Source organism: Hypanus sabinus, chromosome 16 (genome assembly GCF_030144855.1).
Source record: "Hypanus sabinus isolate sHypSab1 chromosome 16, sHypSab1.hap1, whole genome shotgun sequence".
In the NCBI taxonomy this organism is placed as follows: Eukaryota; Metazoa; Chordata; class Chondrichthyes; order Myliobatiformes; family Dasyatidae; genus Hypanus; species Hypanus sabinus.
This window is the reverse complement of record NC_082721.1, coordinates 11539006-11557410: the sequence shown is the minus strand read 5'-3', so window position 1 is coordinate 11557410 and position 18405 is coordinate 11539006. Positions and strand designations below refer to the sequence as shown.

The following is an 18405-nucleotide window of genomic DNA, read 5'->3' as shown; positions in this document are numbered from 1 at the left end:
TTGTACCATCAAAAGCAGTCATCTGCAACGAGGATTACTGGAAGGAAATGATTAGTAAGTAGATGACAATGGAATTATTCTGGAATCCTCAAGGTGTGGTTTTAATATCAGATTCTTTAACAGTGGTTGAAGTAAAGTTGGACCCTTTTACTACTGTTGAAACCTGGACTCCAGCCTCAGAAAAGCCTGATAATGCATTAGACTCCATGCATTCGTAAAGTTCTATCCGATTTTTTAACAGCAACATTACACCCTTTGTTTAGAGAACTACACTAAAAAGTATTAATCATGCAATAACACAAGAAAGTGTACAGACGCTGGAACTCCAAAGCAACTTACATATAAAATACTGGAGGAACTCAGCAAGTCAGTCAGCATCTATAGAAATGAATAGATAATCAGTGTTTCAAGCTTTCAGGACTGAGAAGGAAGGGGAAAGATGCCAAAATAAAAAGATGGGGGGGTGGGGGAGAAGAAAGATGCTAGCTGAAAGATGACAGGTGAAGCCAGGTGGGTGAGAAAGGTTAATTGGCAAGAGATGAAGGAATTGGATAGGAGAGAAGAGTGGACCATAGGAGAAAGGTGAGGAGGAGAAGACCCGGGGGAGACTAAAAGACAGGCAAGAAGAGGTAAGAGTGAGAATAGAGAAAGTGGAGGGGGGAGGCAGGAAATTTGTTTACTGGAAGGAGAAATCGATATTTATACCATCAGGTTGGAGACTACCCAGACGGAATATAAGGTGTTGCTCCTCAACCCTGAAGGTGGTCACATCTTGGCACAAGAGAAGGCCGTGGTCCGACGTCAGATGTTGTTGGAACCTTTATCAATTGGCTTTCATATAAAAGTTTGCCATGCAGTAGCTAAGACACTGTGCTACCAAAAAAAATTATCATGCTCTTCCATTGAGCGCACAACATAGAAACTGTCCAGGCCTCTCCTTTGGATGAGCTGAAAGGTGCACAATTTTCATAAACACACGGGATTCTGCAAATGCTAGAAATCCAGAGAAACACACTATATGCTGGAGGAGCTGAGCAGGTCAGGCTGTATCTATGGAAAGGAATAAAGATTTGACGTTTCAAACCGAGACCCTTCATCAGAACTGAGAGAAAGGAATAAAGAGTAGACATTTCGGGCTGAGTCCCTATATCAGGACTCATGTGGTCCTGATGAAAGGACTTGTCCCAAAACATTGAATTTTTATTCCTTTCTATAGATGCTGCCTGACCTGCTGAGATCCTCCAGCATTTTATGTTTGATTCTCTAGATTTCCAGAGAAATTGTGCACTGCACAATTTTCATGCCAGGTTCACTCCAGGCAACAACTTTCAACCAAACATTTTCAAAAGTTGCAAAAGAGGCTAGTGAAGTACACATTTACAAGGGAATTACAATGAGCAGAAGTTTGGAAATGAATATATCATACCAATAATACTCTGGCAATTCTGATCATACCACTTTGAAGTTCAACCATCCAATGGTAAATTGAAAGTACCTTAAAAACACTGAATTAGCAGTTCATCAGGCACATTAGTGCACATTTTTAATGTCAGCATTTTTTGAATACAATAAAACCACTCTAGAAAAAGTTTAAATATTCTGCCGAAAATGATACCACTGCATGACAGTACTAAACAAGGGTAACAGTGTGCCAGATCCCGTGCACCTTGTTTTCCCCCTAACCAGCATATTTGATCTCAGGCACCAGGTCCAAACTTAACTTCACTCCCCAACTCATCCATCACCCCAACCTTCTGCATCAGTACACAAATATTTAAGTATACAGAAGTACAGTCAAACACACCTGGGATTGGATACAGGGACCGATCAAAATTTATCTCAGAACACTTACACCAAAAAAGGAAGCTAGCTTTGAGAATTGTATATAGAGAGCTGTGAATGTGAAAACTTGTCACAATTCTATTGATTTTAGTGTCACGCGACAGAAGGAAGGGGAAGAAAAGGTAGGATATGAAACATTGCAAGTTAAAAGGCTAAACCACAAACTCTGCAACAGGAGATACATAGGAAAGCTCAGAAAATGGAAGATGAACAGGACTTCACGGCCACACACCTGGCAGAGCCGCTGCCTCACACCTTTACTGAGAAAAGTTCAATATTGAACTTTAATTATTCCACATTTTGTCTTTGCACCCTCCCTCTGCAACTACTTGGGTTTCCTTCAAGTGACCCCTTTTCTTCCTGCATCCAAGGTCGGTTGGTGAAATTGGCAATGTAAACTATGTCTTGTGTGCAAGTTCATGATACAGAACTGTGCAAAAGTCTTAAGCACAAATATATAGCTAGGGTGCCGAAGATTTTTAGACAGTACCGTGTTTGTCAATATAGAGCAGAGAGCAAATCTGTAAATCTGGCGGGAGGAAAGGATGTTGGGAATGGTGAGGGTAGAGCACCGTGGGAGGGATGTGGGACAGGTGGCAGAGAAGTGCCGGGGTGGGAGGGGTGGGGTGGGCGCAGACACACCCAGCTCTGAGACACCAGGCAAGGTCATTTGATTCTGTTGGTTTATTGATCAGTACAGAATGTCTCTCTGGTGCTTTCCACTCCTTCCCACTCTCAGTCCACAATAAAGACCCATATCAGAATCAAGTTTATCGTTCCTCACATGTCATGATATTTTTTGTGGCATCAGTACTGGGCAATACATAAAATTACTATAGGACTGTGCAAAAGTCTGAGGCACCCTAGTTATATGTACAGTATATGCCCAAGACTTTTGCACAGTACCACAGACTCTGAGGAAGTTGATAAGAAAGTGCGTGGCCAGTTTTGAATGTGCTCTTGATGGTTAGTACAGATTTGGTGGGCTAGAAGGCCCGTATACTGCATATGTAACATGAGGATTCAATAAAAACTTGGATTTAGCTACTTCACACAAATAGTGAATGGACAGAACAGCGGGTAGAAAGCACAGAGATTTTTTTTAAAAACAAAGGAAGCTCTTCACAAAAAAGAGACGAGAACCTATTTAAAATAAAAGTCAACGGCCATTCTGATCTGAAGGAATGCAGAGATCCCAATATATTACATACCTACAGGAGGTTACAAATATCAGGAGAGTTGAGGTCACAATCACAAGCTTAAAGAAGCTTACTTCCAGTAAGATGGTGGTGCATTCAAATATAGCGGCCTCACAAGGGTCAACCAAAGGTGCTTTTTTTCTTTGTTAAATGTGTGTCTTTTATGATTGCAAGACTGTGCAGGGCTCCAAGAGCTTCGGGTGCTGCAGATCTACGCCATCAGTGAGCTGCTCATTGATCAGAGGAGCCGGCTAAGGTGCCCAGGGTGTTGTCAGTGGAGCCAGCCAGTGTGTCAGAACTGGAGCCAGATTGGGTTCAGAGAAGCTGGCCTAGGTGCTGACTGTTTTGCTGCCTGCTACACAAAGGCATCAGAGTTGGTACGCAAAGGTGGTACACAGTGTAACCGTGAGTAATTGTCTTGGCCTTTTGCCTCATGTTTATAAGACCCTGTCAGATATTGACAACACAAGATGCTGCAGACCTGTTTCCTTGTTTGGTGGTACGACAGGCAATGTGGAAGTTGCATGGCCTTGGCTGCAACAAGGACTAGGCCTCAAGCTTACCTGCTGCTGCAGTCTAGGAGAGAGATACCAGAGGCAGTGTAGCATGGTGTCAGTACTTGATTAGGGGATGGCCTCTCCCTGTTTGGTGTTACCCTCCAGTGTTCAATCGGTTGAATTGATAGGCTGGATTATAACGGCTACACACCACCAGTAATCTGTACAATCAATATGTGGGACACATTGCTCAGGGTCTTGAACTATATATATGTTTTTTTATGCTCCCTATTTTGAATGTGCAGTGTATATTCTGCACCTTGGTCCAGAGGAACCCTGTTTCCTTCAACTGTATTTATGTATGGTTGAATGATAATTAAATTTGAATTTGATTTGATTTGAAATATGATAAGTTAACAAGACATGGTGACATTCATGACAATATGAAAGCTCTGATTCAATTGAAGTTTGCAGAGGGTGGTAAGCAAAAGGCTCCTCAAATATTGACATCTAGTAGAATACCCACACCTGGTGGTTGAGGATTTCAGCAACTCGTGGTATGAGGCAAAGGAAGATTAAGTGTATTTGAACTAGTTTAAATGTTTTATCTGTTATGCTATTGAAATCCCAAGTACACTTTTAGTAACCAAACCACAGCATTAAATGCCATTTTAGCGAGAAACACAAAATTAAAGCTCCAAAAGTGACAAGTAGCTCTAAAAATGTACACCTACAGTTTTCACTTCAATTTCTTACTACAGAGCAGAGACTATAACATGCTCACAAAGCAAATAACGAATAATTGTAAATTTTAGCTTGCCAAGCATCTATAAATTGAAAAAATCTATGCCAAGACATTACAGATAGTCACTTTAGGAAGAGGAAATAATTTAAATTAACAATTACTTGACAAAAAAGGATACTTTGTTATAAAATGTTAAATAACATGAAATGTGGAATGCATGCTGAACAGTCAACAACTTAAGTAAAATAAATTTAATGCATTCATAACACCAAGAATTAAATAACACTAAAAGACTTTTCTCCTGTCACTATCCACAAATCATCTATACTTTGCTCTTAGGTTTGAAAGTCAAAGAAATCCTACAGACACAATTCCTCATCAACCTGTCAAAAACCAGTCTGGTACACTCTCAAGATGAGACAGTCATAAGATTATCAATCATATAATAACCTATCAAAGGCTAAGAATTCAGCCAAAATAAGAATGTTAATTATAACACTTAGATTTAGTTCTCATAAACACAAGAGATTCTGCCAGTGTTGGAAATCTTGAAAAACAAACACCAAATGCTGGAGGAACTCAATAAATTAGGCAGCATCTATGGAGGGGGTATAAACAGTCAACATTTCAGGCTGAGACCTTCATCAGAACTGGAAAGGAAGGGGCAGAAGCCAGGGTAAGAAGAGAATGTGGGGTAGAAGTGCAAGCTGGTCAGTGATAGGCGAGACCAGGGAGGGAGTGGTGGATGGAGGAAGGGATAATGCAAGAAGCTGGAGGGGATAGGTGGAAGATATAAAGGGCTGAACAAGGAGGAATCTGGTAGAAGAGGTCAGTGCACCATGGAAGAAAGGGAAGGAGGAGGGGAATCAGAGGGAGTTGATGAGAAGGGATGTGAAGGTGACCATAATGGGAAACAAGAAAAAGAGAGAAGGAGGGATGAGGAGAGATTACCAGAAGTTAGAAAAATCAATGCTCATGCCATCCAGGCAGAATATGAGGGATCACTCCTCCAACCTGAATTTGGTCTCATCACGGCTGTAGAGAAAGCCTCAGATTGACATATCAGCATAGGAAGTCAAATTAAAGTGGGCTCTCATTTATTTTATGTGGGAACTGTCAAATTTGTAAAGTAACTACACTGACCTTTACCAAAAACATAATTTTTCCACAAGAAATGTTTACTCAATACTTCAAATGTCTTCAAATAAATAGCAATTTAGTGACAATATTTTAAATAACAAAAAGGTTGTAGGCTGCATGACGTGTGACTGAATTTAGCTTTTGTTTTTAAAATCAAAAGTAAGTGGCAGGAAGTAGTAAATACATATTGTTACTACCTATTCACTTTCACTGTCGTTAAGGCAACAACGACTGTACACTACTGAGAAAAATCATCTCTCTCCAACTTTACTGAAAGTAGTTGCTTCAATAGAGATAAGTGAATGGTGAAAAATAGACGTAAGGAACATATCACACAAATTAACTTGGAAAACACAACTGCCCTATCATTTGCTTTTCCCCATTCCCATAAATGTTGTCAACTTACAAAGTCCTGTAGCAGAACGTGATTATATCGGCCTTTCTCACTACTGGTAAACGGGGGGGAGGGTGGAGGGAGGGACGGAGAGGGATACACAAAAACACCAACATACTTGTGCACTTTGCTCCAGTTATGAGAACGTGAAACCCAACAACGAAAATGGATACAGCCACAGTGACCAGTGCTTCACCTCTCCAAGACTCTTATAAGTGAGCAAGGCCAATCTGAGAGTCACAAATGCGTAGAGGAGGTGTAATGTTTGGGAGAGTGTGTGTGGGGGGGGGGGGGGGGGAATTAGAACTACGATGGGATCGATTGCAAGGACTTGAGGTGTGGGCTGTCAGTGGACAACACCTTCGTTCCCAGGGCCTCCTCGTGTGCACAGAATCTGCACTTCCAGCCACACTTACTTTTTGACATTTGCTTCCCCATTCGGGATCCTCCGCAGCTTCTTCTTCTTGAGGATCTTCACGGCCCTCCTGCACAGTGTCTCGGAGTCCAGCATTTCCTTGACTTTGCCGTAAGAACCCTCGCCCAGCAGGTCGCCCATCAGGTACTTGCCGATGATCTTTGCTCTCTTTTTCCTCGGCTGGTAGATCACGTCGGTGGAGTCTATCCTGTGGATGAAAGTGTCCACTCCCATCAGGTCGTTCTCACTGATGTAATCCACCACCTCGTCCATCTCGAGATAATCTCTGAAAGCTGCCAAAATGGGCTCGGAATCCTCGGGCTCCTCTGGCTGCTGTTGTCGTTGTTCCGCTCCATGCAGCATCGCCTCTCCCTCCCTACCGGAGTTCAGTTGTTAGGCAGCCGCCATTTTGTTTACCTGCCCCTGCACAACTCCGGAGTTGCTGTCGTGCGTCACACCTTCAAACCCGCCCTCCGTCTCCCAATTCCTGATGTTCATTGGTCACGCTGCCTTTCGATCATCCTTATCGCCTGGAGACCGGACTTAAGGTCCCGCCTTCACCCGTAAACTATTGCTGCAACCTCACGTCAATTATTCCCGTTACCTCACAACCAGCAGCAATGTTTCGCCCCTCTCCGCGCTCTTGAACGCTATTGGCTACTCGCTAGGGGAACGACAGCGTTCTGCGTCAATTACTAGCGTGCTAGCGAATCGGATTGCTCTCTCTGTTCTGAACGTCCAAGCTTTGCATGGAATGTCCTAGTGGTAGGAGGAGTGTTATTGGTCTGGTCCTGGTCCTGGTCCAGATCCAGGCGTTTAATATAGTTATAAGGGACCGAAGGGGTTATTTTTAGATGCCTAATACTGTCAGACTTTGAACTGCATGCCCTCTAAGTTTAAACGTTTTGTATGTAACCTTTACTTGTATAGCTAATATAGTTGCTTGCTACAAAACATCAAGTAAATGCAAAATGTAAGGAAGAAACTACATCGCAAATTAAGATCATAGTGAGTCTGTTGATTAATGCACCCCGCGGGCAAGACACAGTCCTAAGTGATCAATGAAAATAAATTTTAAAACTACTTTGCAGGAAATCTAATATAAAAACAGAAAATGTTGGAAATGCTCGGCAAGACAGGCTGCAGCTGCGGGAAGAGCGTTAATCGTTTGAGATTACCAATGTTTCTTAATCAGAACTGAAGTTTTACAGTGAATGAAACTAGTTTATTCCTGGCATTCAGCCTCAGAACGACCCGAGCTTAGCCCCCGTCCCCCACCCCCTACTGCTGAGTAGGCAGAACTTGTTACCTTCCAGCAACCAACAAGCAAAAATCAACAGATGCCAAAAATGTAAAATTTCAAAAATCAGACAATGCTTTTTTAAAAAGTCAGCAGTTTAGATGGCACTAAAAAGAGAGAAATAAATGTCCACACTAAACTGTGTATGCCAAAAGTTAAGGACGAAGCAAATTTCAGATTCAAGTTCAAGCTTATTGTCATCTGGCTGTGTGTATACCACCAAACAAAACAACAATCTTCCACGCGAAATTTGAGCTTTCACTGGCTTAAGAGGCGTTCATTCAGTTTTAAGTATGGGTTCCACAACTAATGCTGCATTGGATTTTTCAAGAAGTCCAGTAAGTGGCAGAACCTTTAGGAACACTGATGGCTAGGGGAATCTTGGGTTTCATCTCCTTTGTTCCCTGAAAGTGGCCAGCGAGGTGGTAGAAGCAGGTTTGATATGGCCTCCAGATAGTGAAGGAAGTGTTGGACATACTTGCCTCCATTGGTGACAGTTCTGAATATACAATCGGGAATTTAAAAAAAATATAAACACAAAATGTTGGCAGAACTCAGCAGGCCACCAATCAGGAAGTTGTATTGCAGCTATATAGAACTCTGATGAGGGCACATTTGGAGTATGGTGTGTCACCACATTTCCAGAAGGGTATGGAGGTTTTGGAGAGAGTGCAGAAAAGTTTCATGAGGCTGTTGCCTGGGTTAAAGTTTAAAGTAAATTTACTATCTAAGTACATAAATGTCAACCATATACAATCTTCAGATTCATTTTCTTGTGAGGATACTCAATAATTCTTTAGAATAATAACCATAACAGAGTCAATGAAAGATTGCCAACTTGAGCGTTCAGAAGACAAAAGAAACCTGTGCAAATATGAAAATAAATAAATTATAATAATAATAATAAGTAAGCAATAAATATCGAGAACATGAGATGAAGAGTCCAAGAAAGAGAGTCCTTTCATTGTGGGAACATTTCATTGATGGGATGAGTGAAGTTATCCTGTTTGGTCCAGGAACCTGATGGTTGAGGAGTAGTAACTGTTCCTGAACTTAGTGGTGTGAGTTCTGATGTTCCTATACCTTCTTACTGATGGCAGCAGCAAGAAGAGAGCATGACCTGGGTGGTGGGGGCCCCTAACGATGGATGCTGCTTTCCTGTGATAGTGTTCATGTAGATGCACTCAATGATTGAGAGGTCTTTACCCATGATGGACTGGACTGTATCCACTATTTTTTGTAGGATTTTCCTTCTGATCAAGGGCATTGGTGTTTCCATATCAGGCTGTGATGCAGTCAGTCAATATACTCTCCACTATATGTCTATAGATGTTTGTCAAAGTTTTAGATGTCATGCTGAATCTCTGCAACCTCGTAATGTAGTAGAGCTGTTGCTCTGTTCTCTTCATAATTGCACTGGCATGCTGGTCCCAAGAGATATCCTCCAAAATAATAACACTGAGGAATTTAAAGTTGCTGATCCTCTCCACCTCTGATGCTCTGATGAGGACGGACTCATGGACCACCTGGTTTCTTTCTCCTAATGTCAATAATCAGCTCCTTGGTCTTGCTGACATAGAATAGGAGGCTATTGTTATGGCAAGACTCAGCCAGACTTTCAATCTCCTTCCTATATGCTGATTTGTTGATTAGGAAACACTTGCCAGATAGACAAACATGGATAGTTCACTTTGGAATGTCAGAGGCTGAAAGGAGACCTGAAAGAAGCAGATAACATTATGAGAGGCATAGGGAGATAACCAGGGTCTTATCCCCAGGTTAGAAATGTCAAATACAAGGGGGCACAGTTTTAGGATAGAAAGGGAAATACTTAAGGGAGATTTATGTGCCAAGATTTTTTTACACACAGTGCCTGGAACACACTACCAGTGAGGTGGTAGAAGCAGATATGGTATGGGCTCCAGGACTCTGGCTGTTCTTCTTTAAGATTTAGAATTTAGAAGGATGAGAGGGGTTCTGATTGAAATATATAAGATTATTAAGGGATTGGACACGCTAGAGGCAGGAAATATGTTCCCGATGTTGGGGGAAGTCCGGAACCAGAGGCCACAGTTTAAGAATAAGGGGTAGGCCATCTAGAATGGAGTTCAGGAAAAACTTTTTCACCCAGAGAGTTGTGGATCTATGGAATGCTCTGCCTAAGAAGGCAGTGGAGGCCAATTCTCTGGATGCTTTCAAGAAAGAGTTAGATAGAGCTCTTAAGGATAGTGGAGTCAAGGGATATGGGGAGAAGGCAGGAACGGGGTACTGATTGGGGATGATCAACCATGATCACATTGAATAGCAGTGCTTGCTCAAAGGGCCGAATGGCCTACTCCTGCACCTATTGTCTATTGTCTATTGAGATAAATAACTCCTTTACTTAATGTGGAATTCTATTTTCTTCTCACTTAAATAGAAAATATTGGCATTGGTGTTTATTTTTACATAAAGACATATTCAAAATTAGTCCCATTCCCGTTTCAATGTGCCAGGCTGTGGTCTCCTCTGTGGAGGAGTAACACCTTATATTCTGTCCGGATAACCTCCAACCTGATGGTATGAGTTTCGATTTCTCCCTTCACTGAACAAATTCCCACTCCCCCCATTCCCTCTGTGACCTTTCACTTATTCTCATCTGCTATTACCTCCCCCTGGGTTCTCTTCTTCCCTTTCTTCTATTGTCCACTCTCCTCTGTCAGATTCTTTCTTCTCCAGCCCTTGACTTTTCACACCAACCTAGCTTCACCGATCACCCTTCAACTAGCCTCCTTTTCCTCCCCCTGCTTTTTACACTAGCATCTTCCCCCTTCCCTCTCAGTCCTGAAGAAGGGTCTCGGCCCAAACATCAACTGTTTATTCATTTCCATAGATGCTGCCTGGCCTGCTGAGTTCCTCCAGTGTTTTGTATGTGTTGCTTTGGATTTTCAGCATCTGCAGATTTTCTCATGTTCAAAATTAGAATCCAGTTTATTATCAGTAACATACATTATGTTGTGAAATTAGTTGCTTTTGCGGCAGCAGTACAGTGGAACATAAGAAATTGCTATAAGTTAGAAAAATCAATTAATAGAGCAAAAAATAGTTAGGTAGTGTTCACGGGTTCATGGACCGTTCAGAAATCTGATGGTGGAGGGAAGAAACTGCTTTTAAAATATTAAGTATGTGTCTTCAGCCTCCTGTACTGATGGTGGTAATGAAAAGAGGGCATGGCGTAAGTGGTGAGGCCACTTCCTCTCTGTACTCTGCCTCGTCATCATTGTTGATGAGGCCAACTACTGCTGTGTCATCCGCAAGCTTGATGACACAGTCAGAGCTGAACCCTGTGACACAGGCATGCACCAGCAGTATGAGCGGCAGTGGTCTGAGCACACAGCCTGACTGAAGCCCTTCTGTTGAGAAGTTACAGAGGGAGGTGTTGAGACCCAGTGAGGACAGTTTCTGGGGCATAATGGTGTGCCCATGATGGAGCTGGCCCCGTCTACGATCCCCTGCAGCTTCTCAATCCTGTGCACTGGAGCCTCCATACCATGCCAGATAGTGAAGCAACCAATTAGAATGCTCTCCACCATATATCTGCAGAACACTCAAGTATGATTTTTCCATAGTGCAATTAACAAAGGAGATGTGAGGCAAAATATCGAGTTCCTCATTTGAATTGCAATCCCATTAGAATGCTATTGAAATTACATTGCCACATTTAAAATAACAACTTCAATTTTGAAGAAATTAGTCATTTATAAATCTTCCAATTTGGCAGATAAAATGATGAAAGTCCAAGATACTGAGCTCAAATATCCTGTTGTACAAAGAGATTTACATATCCCAATGCAAAATGGAACTGTTCTGTGCTGTACTGAGATGATGGTGTCATATATAATATGGTTAAAATAACATTCATTTACAAAGCTAATTTCAGTTTTATATGTTTGCTAGGATACAAATCATTAGAATGGCATTCTTCTGCCTCATATTTCTCCCTCTTCACTAATGTAATCAGGTTCATATTGGATTCTGGTGATGGAATATAATCCGAAACATTAACACATTAATCTTCTTCTGGCTATTTCTGTTCATCATCAGCATTGTTTTTTCTGAGACACTTCATAATCTCCTTTTACTTCTCCACTTGCATCACATGATGACAATTCTATCGACCTATAATTACAGTGCTGGGCAGAAATATTAGTCACATTTCCTAGGGTGTCTAAGACTTTTGCACAGTACTGTATTTGTCACGTGGAGCAAAGCGCAAGTTTGTAAATCTGGCAGGAGAAAAGGATATTGGGAACAGCAAGGGTAGAGTGCCATGGGAGGGGTGCAGGACGAGTGGCAGAGAAGGAGTGCCAGGAGTGGGGCAGGGGGTGGGGGAGGTGTTTCAAGTGCAGATACACCCAGCCCTGAGACACCAGGCAAGGTCACTTGTTTCAAAACATCCGGTTTATTGATCATTACAGGATGTCTCTCTGATCTTCCCACACCCTCTCCTTACCCTTTTCCTTTTCCCAACCATGATTCCCCCCTCCCCCCATTTCCCACTCTCAGTCCACAATAGAGACCCAGATCAGAATCAGGTTTATCATCACTCATGTGTCATGAAATTAGTTTTTTGCAACAGCAGCAGTACAGTGCAATACAACGTTGAGATTCACTTACTTGCGGGTATATGCAACAAAACTATAGAATAATAACCACAGCAGAATCAATGAAAGATCACACCAACTTAGGTATTCAACCAGAACGCAGAAGACAATGAACTGTGCAAGTGCAAAAAGAAGGAATGATATTATAAATAAATAAGCAATAAATATAAAGAACATGAGACGAAGAGTCCTTCACAGTGAGTCCATAGATTGTGGGAACTTTTCAATGATGGAGCAAGTGAAGTTGAGCAAAGTTATCTGCTTTGATTCAAGAGCCTGATGGTTGAGGGGTAGTAACTGTTCCTAAACCTGGTGAGTCCTGAGGCTCTTGTACCTTCTTCCTGATGGCAGCAGTGAGAAGAGAGAATACCCTGGGTGGTAGGGTGTCACTGATGATGGACGGTTCTTTCCTGCATCAGCATTTCATGCAGATGCTCTCAGTGGTCAGGAGGGCTTTACTGCTGATGGACTTGGAGTATCCACTACTTTTTGAGGGATTTTCCATTCAAGGGCATTGGTGTTTCCATACCAGGCTGTGATGCAGACAGTCAATATACTCTCCACTACACATCTATAGAAGTTTTCAAAGTTTTAGAAGCCATGCCAAATCTCTGCAAGTTCCTGAGAAAGTAGAGACCTTGCCATACTCTCTTTGTAATTGCACTTACTGTAAGTGCTGAGCCCAAGACAGTTCCTCTTCTTGCACTTCTTGAAATAGGTATGGAGTGGTGAATTAGAGGGGATAATATTCTGTAGGTATAAGGTGGATGTATGCATGATGCCAGCATTGTTTTTTAACACAGAAAGTGGTAGCTGTGTGGAGCGTGTTGCCATGGATGGTGGTAGAGGAAAATACATCAGGGATACTTAAGGAAGTCTTAAATAGGCAAATGCTGACTGGCTGCATTATGACCTGATATAGGAACACCAATGCCTTTGTGCGGAAAAATCCTACGAAATGCAGTGTATTCAGTCCAGGACATCACAGGTAAAATCCTCCCAACAATTAAGCACCTCTACATGAAACAATGCTGTAGAAAAGCAGCATTCATCATCAAAGATCCTCTCCACCCAGGCTATGCTCTTTTCTCATTGCTGGCATCAGATAGAAGGTACAAGAGCCTTAGGACTCACACCACCCGGTTTAAGAACATATACTCCCCCTCTGCCATCAAGCTCTTAAACAAAAGAGGATAGCTACACCCATTTGAGGACTTGGTTATATTGTTATTAGTTTATTTACAGTTTATAGTTCCTGATGTTTACAGTTACTGTTCTGTAGATTTTCTAAGTATGCCCACAAAAAAAGAACCTTTTATTTTACTTTGTAAGTAATTTACAAATTTTAATAAAGTACAATAAATTTTACTTTGAACTTTGAACATGGATGACAGAAAAATGAAGATCTATTTAGGAGGGAAGGGTTAGATTGATCTTGGAGTTGGTTAAAGGGTTGCCATCCCATTGTGGGCTGAAGTTTCTGTACTGTGCTGTAATGTTCTATGAAACAAAAATCTGTCAGTAAATTAGTGTAGGAGAGCATGCAAAGAGCATTGTTACACTGAGCCTTGGTAATGTGTAAGGAGAGTGCACGGATGTTGGATCTATATACTGTACCTGTGCCAGGTTGATAAGTTTTGGTAAGTGCACAGAGATTCAAACCAAAAAACATCCACATGGGCAGTGGGTCAGAGGTGCAGCACAGATCCCTTTTGCTTGTCATAAGTTGGGAGTGAATTTTTATTTAGCTGGGAGTTCTCTCCATTCTAAATGAAAAAGGTGTCAGGTTGAGGTCCTGCTTCAGGGCCATGAGCATACAAACCTGAGCCAACGCTTCAGTTTAGTACTGAAGGAGAGCTGTACAACTGGCAGTGCCGTGTTTTAATCTGCCTTCCTAGATTGACATAAAAGGACCACTGCACCGGGTCAAAGCAATTGGGGCCTCGGCCAATCGAGGAGCATAAATAAAGAGCCAGAACATCCTTCAGCATGTTGTGTGTTGTATATATTCTTCTGACATGCCCCTATATTTTTCTCTAAACACATTACAATTATGATTCCTTGTATTATCCATTCTGAAGAGATGTCTAGAACAAATCTCAAGCTTAGCAAAGCAGTCCATTTGAATTGCTCCTCATAAAACAGCCTAAGCATAAATTGCTGTCACAGAGAGTGTACATTAGCTGCAGTGTATGCTACAGACAAAATGTACTGCATTTACACACTGAGGTGTCTCCAACAGTGCCTCCCAAACCTATGACCTCTGTACTGCCAAGAAAGATGTATGGAAATGCCTTCACCCATAGGTTCCTTCCCAAATAATGATGTTGCTGGTCCTTTGTGATCACTGAATGTAAATCTTGGAATTCCCCGCTGAATAAGTCCATAGGAGATCCTTCACTAGATGGAGTACAGTTGAGGTTTAAGGCAATTGCTCATCCTGACCTCCACATGGTCAGTTAAGGATGAATGGTAAATGCTGGCCTTGACTGTGACACCCAAGTCTCACAAAAATAAACTGGCAGCAGGGATTACATTTCAATAAACTCTTATATTGACTGTTTGGGTGGCATGATGCTGTAGCAATGAGTGTAGCAGTATAATAGCGGCACTGGCCTTGGTTCAATTCCCAACCCTGCCTGCAAGGAGTTTATACACTCTCCTCATGAGCACATGGGTTTCCTCTGGGTGCTCTGGTTTCCTCCCATGTTCCAATGATGTACAGGTTGGGTTCATTGGTCACATGGGTGTAATTGAGTGCCAGGGCTTGCTGGACCTGAAAATCCTGTTACTGTGCTGTACCCCTAAATACAAGGGTGGAGATACATCTCCACCAAAGGAGGTGTAAGGCGCTCCTTCCCTCTGCTGGCCTGCAAGTCACCCTTGGGCAAAGTGCAGCACCTGCATAGCCCCCCCAGCTCAGGGTCATGTGAAGCCATGGGAGCAGGTGGCGGATGGTCGTATGATCAGCTGATGCACATCACAAGTCCTGGTTATGTGACCACTGATGCCAGGCAGACAATCTCTGAAGAGTATTGATAATGGCTGGGGTCACCCATCTTGTAAGGACCACTGCCCAGAAGAATTTGAAGACCAAATAGTAAAATTTGCCAAGAACAATCATGGTCACAGAAAGACCACGATCACACGTGGTCATACAACATGGGACATACATTTTTAAAGAATTTAAAAACAGTAAAGTTATTTGCAGGCTCTAGAAGAGATTGAAAAGAACTGTTTAGGTGCAAGATTTTCTTACTGCAAATCTGGAAGAATACTGAACGCCCATTCACAAACACAAGTGGCACATAATGCTAAAGAACATAGAGAAAAGAAGAGTGAGGTGTTTGAACAATGAAAAATTTGACAAATTAACATTTTCAAAACTTAAAGTTAGTGTCAATTAAATGGACATTCACAAATGTAAGTTAAAGTTGCTTCCTGATAATCAAGATATAAAGGGACAGGACACAGCATCAGAGATTAGACATAGGAAATAATGATACAAGCATAACATATGTACATTATTGGAAGATGTCAGTCTTCAGTTCTCCTTGCTTTAGTTGGTAGTTATTCATTACAGAGAAAACAAAGGAAAAGAGTTACTCCACGTCGCTCTGTGCAGAATCCTGTAACTGTTTTCATTCAAGAATTGTGACAACTTGTCTGTGATCAAAGTCCCACTGTGTGGTCAAAGATGGCCTTTGACCCACCTATCTCTTGTGGTGCAATATAGTTCTACTGCCTGAACAAGATGACAATTATTATGGGTGTTGGAGTAAAATTGTTTCAATACTATGTTACATTTAAAAAATACTTGGAATATATCCCATTAATAGAGTTTATGGAGCATTTACATAACAGAGATGTGCATACATCTTGAAATGAAAAAGATATCTGCAAGAGGTAAAAAGATGGCATCCGTCACTAAGGACACTCACCACCCATGACATGCCCTCTTCTTGTTATTACCATCAGGGAGGAGGTGCAGGAGCCTGAAGGCACACACTCAACATTTTAGGAACAAGCTTCTTTCTCTCTGTCATCAGATTTCAGAATTGCTAATGAACCCATGAAGACTGTCTCAGTATTTTTGCAATACATTTAATTATATATAATGGATTTGTGGTATATTTTATGTATTGCACTATACTGCTGCCACAAAACTACAAATCTTCTGATATTTTGTACTGTATGTCAATGATAACAATAGCACTCAAATTTTTTTGAAGAGGTGTTTTAATTTAATTTATGATAGACAGTTTGAAGCGGAACACAAATTTAATTTCAGACTACTTGTATCACATAGGAATTTGGAGAAACAAGAAAGTAATTTTTATTGAATATAATTTGTTTAACTGCATAATGGTGCTGACGCTTTACAATAGTTCAACGAAGCTAAAATGGTTTGTTGATGATTTTCATTTGTACTCAATGTCTGAAGCTTCTCGCTCAAGTGTCCAACAATAATCAGCCAGCACTGATGGATTCCCTTTACCCTGATACAGTTTCTCCATGACCACAATGTCCAGGTGAAACCTTTCACCATTCTCATCACTGATTGCCAGGAAGAGGTCTAAATGGGAATGCAGAAAAATAACCTTTAGTGACATGTTGTTTTTCATGGTTTTGTGTGTTGTCAACCAGCTGCACATAGTTTGGTGCTCCATATTTGCCAAGAAAATTTTCAACAACTTCCTTGCGATTTTCTCTGGTCCCAGTAGAAGTTCTTCAAATTGCCCGTCATTGATGTCCTGTTTGATTTGTGGACCAACAAAAATTCCTTCCTTAATCTTGGCATCAGTTTTTCTGACTTGAATTAGGAATCGAAATAACAAATGTAAAAAACAAGGGTGAGTGACAGGGAAATTTCATGGTGATTTTCATGATCAGCAGCCAAAAATCTATGAGAAAAACCCAGGAGTATTCAGGAAGCAAAATCTTTGTTGTCGAGTGTAATAAACCTGATATTGGTACTGATTGAACTGCTGTTTTGTTGGATGTGCTCATCTTCACGTTCAGATCTGGACCCTCACAAAAGTGGTAAGATTGGACAAATGCAGCAACATTGGGATGTAAAATATCCAGAAAGCAGCATTAAAGGTGAGCTACACATTTCCCTCCTGGACTACATGTGTTAAGGCGTAGGAAACCTTACAAATCCCTCCCTCAACACTTCTCTAACTGAAATCTTACTTGTATATCTCCCTTTTTATTTTCAATAAAGTGTATTCAATGACTGCAATATCACAATAAACCCCCATATACAATGTTCAAGACTACATTAAAATGCACTACTTCCAAGTACTAGAGATTCTGCAGATGCTGGAAATCCAGAGTAGCACACACAAAATGCTGGAGGAACTCAGCAGTCCAGGCAGCATCCATGGAAATGAATAAACAGTCAACATTCGGCTGAGACCCATCATCAGGACTGGAAAGGGAGGGAGAAATCCAGAATAAGAAGTTAAGGAGAAGAGGTGAAGGGGAAGATGGGTGGCTGGGAGAGAGGGGATGAAGTAAGAAGCTGGGAGGTGGTAGATGGACTAAATAAAGGACTGAAGAAGAAGGAGAAGGAAGAATCTGATAGGAGAGGGCAGTAAATACTGCAAAAAAGAAAGCAAAATATTTGCGTGGTGTTCATGACCCGTTCAGAAATATGGTGGTTTAGGAAAGGAGCTGTTCCTAAAAGTTAAGTGTGTCTTCAGGCTCCCATACCTCCTTCCTGATGATAATAATGAGAGGAGGGCTTGTCCTGGATGGTGAAGGTCCCTAATAAAGGATGCTGCCTCCCCAGCAATACACACAAAATGCTGGAGAAACTCAGCAGGTCAGGCAGCACCGATGCAGAGGAATAAAGATTCAACATTTTGGGCTGAGACCTTTCATTAGGACTGGAAAGGAAGGGGGGGGGGAAGATGCCAGAATAAAAAAAACGTGGCAGGAAGGTGAAGGAGGATAGCTGGAAGGTGATAGGTGAAGCCAGGTGGATGGGAAAGGTAAAGGGCTGGAGAAGAAGGAATCTGATAGGAGAGTGGACCATGGAAGAAAGGGAAGAAGGACAGGCACCAGGGGACAGTGATTGGCAGGTGAGGAGAAGCAGTAAGAGGCCAAAGTGGGGGAAAAGGAGAAGAGGGAAGAGAAAAGACAAAAAATTACCAGAAGGAGTAATCAATGTTCATGCCATCAGTTTGGAGGCTACCCAGACAGAATATAAGGTGTTGCTTCTC

The 18405-nt window shown here is 41.7% G+C and overlaps 1 protein-coding gene across 2 annotated transcripts in view; it reads right to left on the bottom strand.

Moving 5' to 3' along the window:
* The window catches only part of stk11 (serine/threonine kinase 11), a 144227-nt gene extending 137548 nt beyond the window's left edge, over positions 1 to 6679 (bottom strand). The window contains exon 1 of one of the 2 annotated variants that reach the window (XM_059991140.1): positions 6234 to 6679. In XM_059991140.1, coding sequence (XP_059847123.1) covers positions 6234 to 6595 — 362 coding nt within the window. In that variant the 5' untranslated portion in view covers positions 6596 to 6679. The remainder of the gene's footprint in view (positions 1 to 6233) is intronic. The other variant, XM_059991138.1, reaches the window with a different exon arrangement.
* Between the last annotated feature and the right edge of the window lie 11726 nt (positions 6680 to 18405).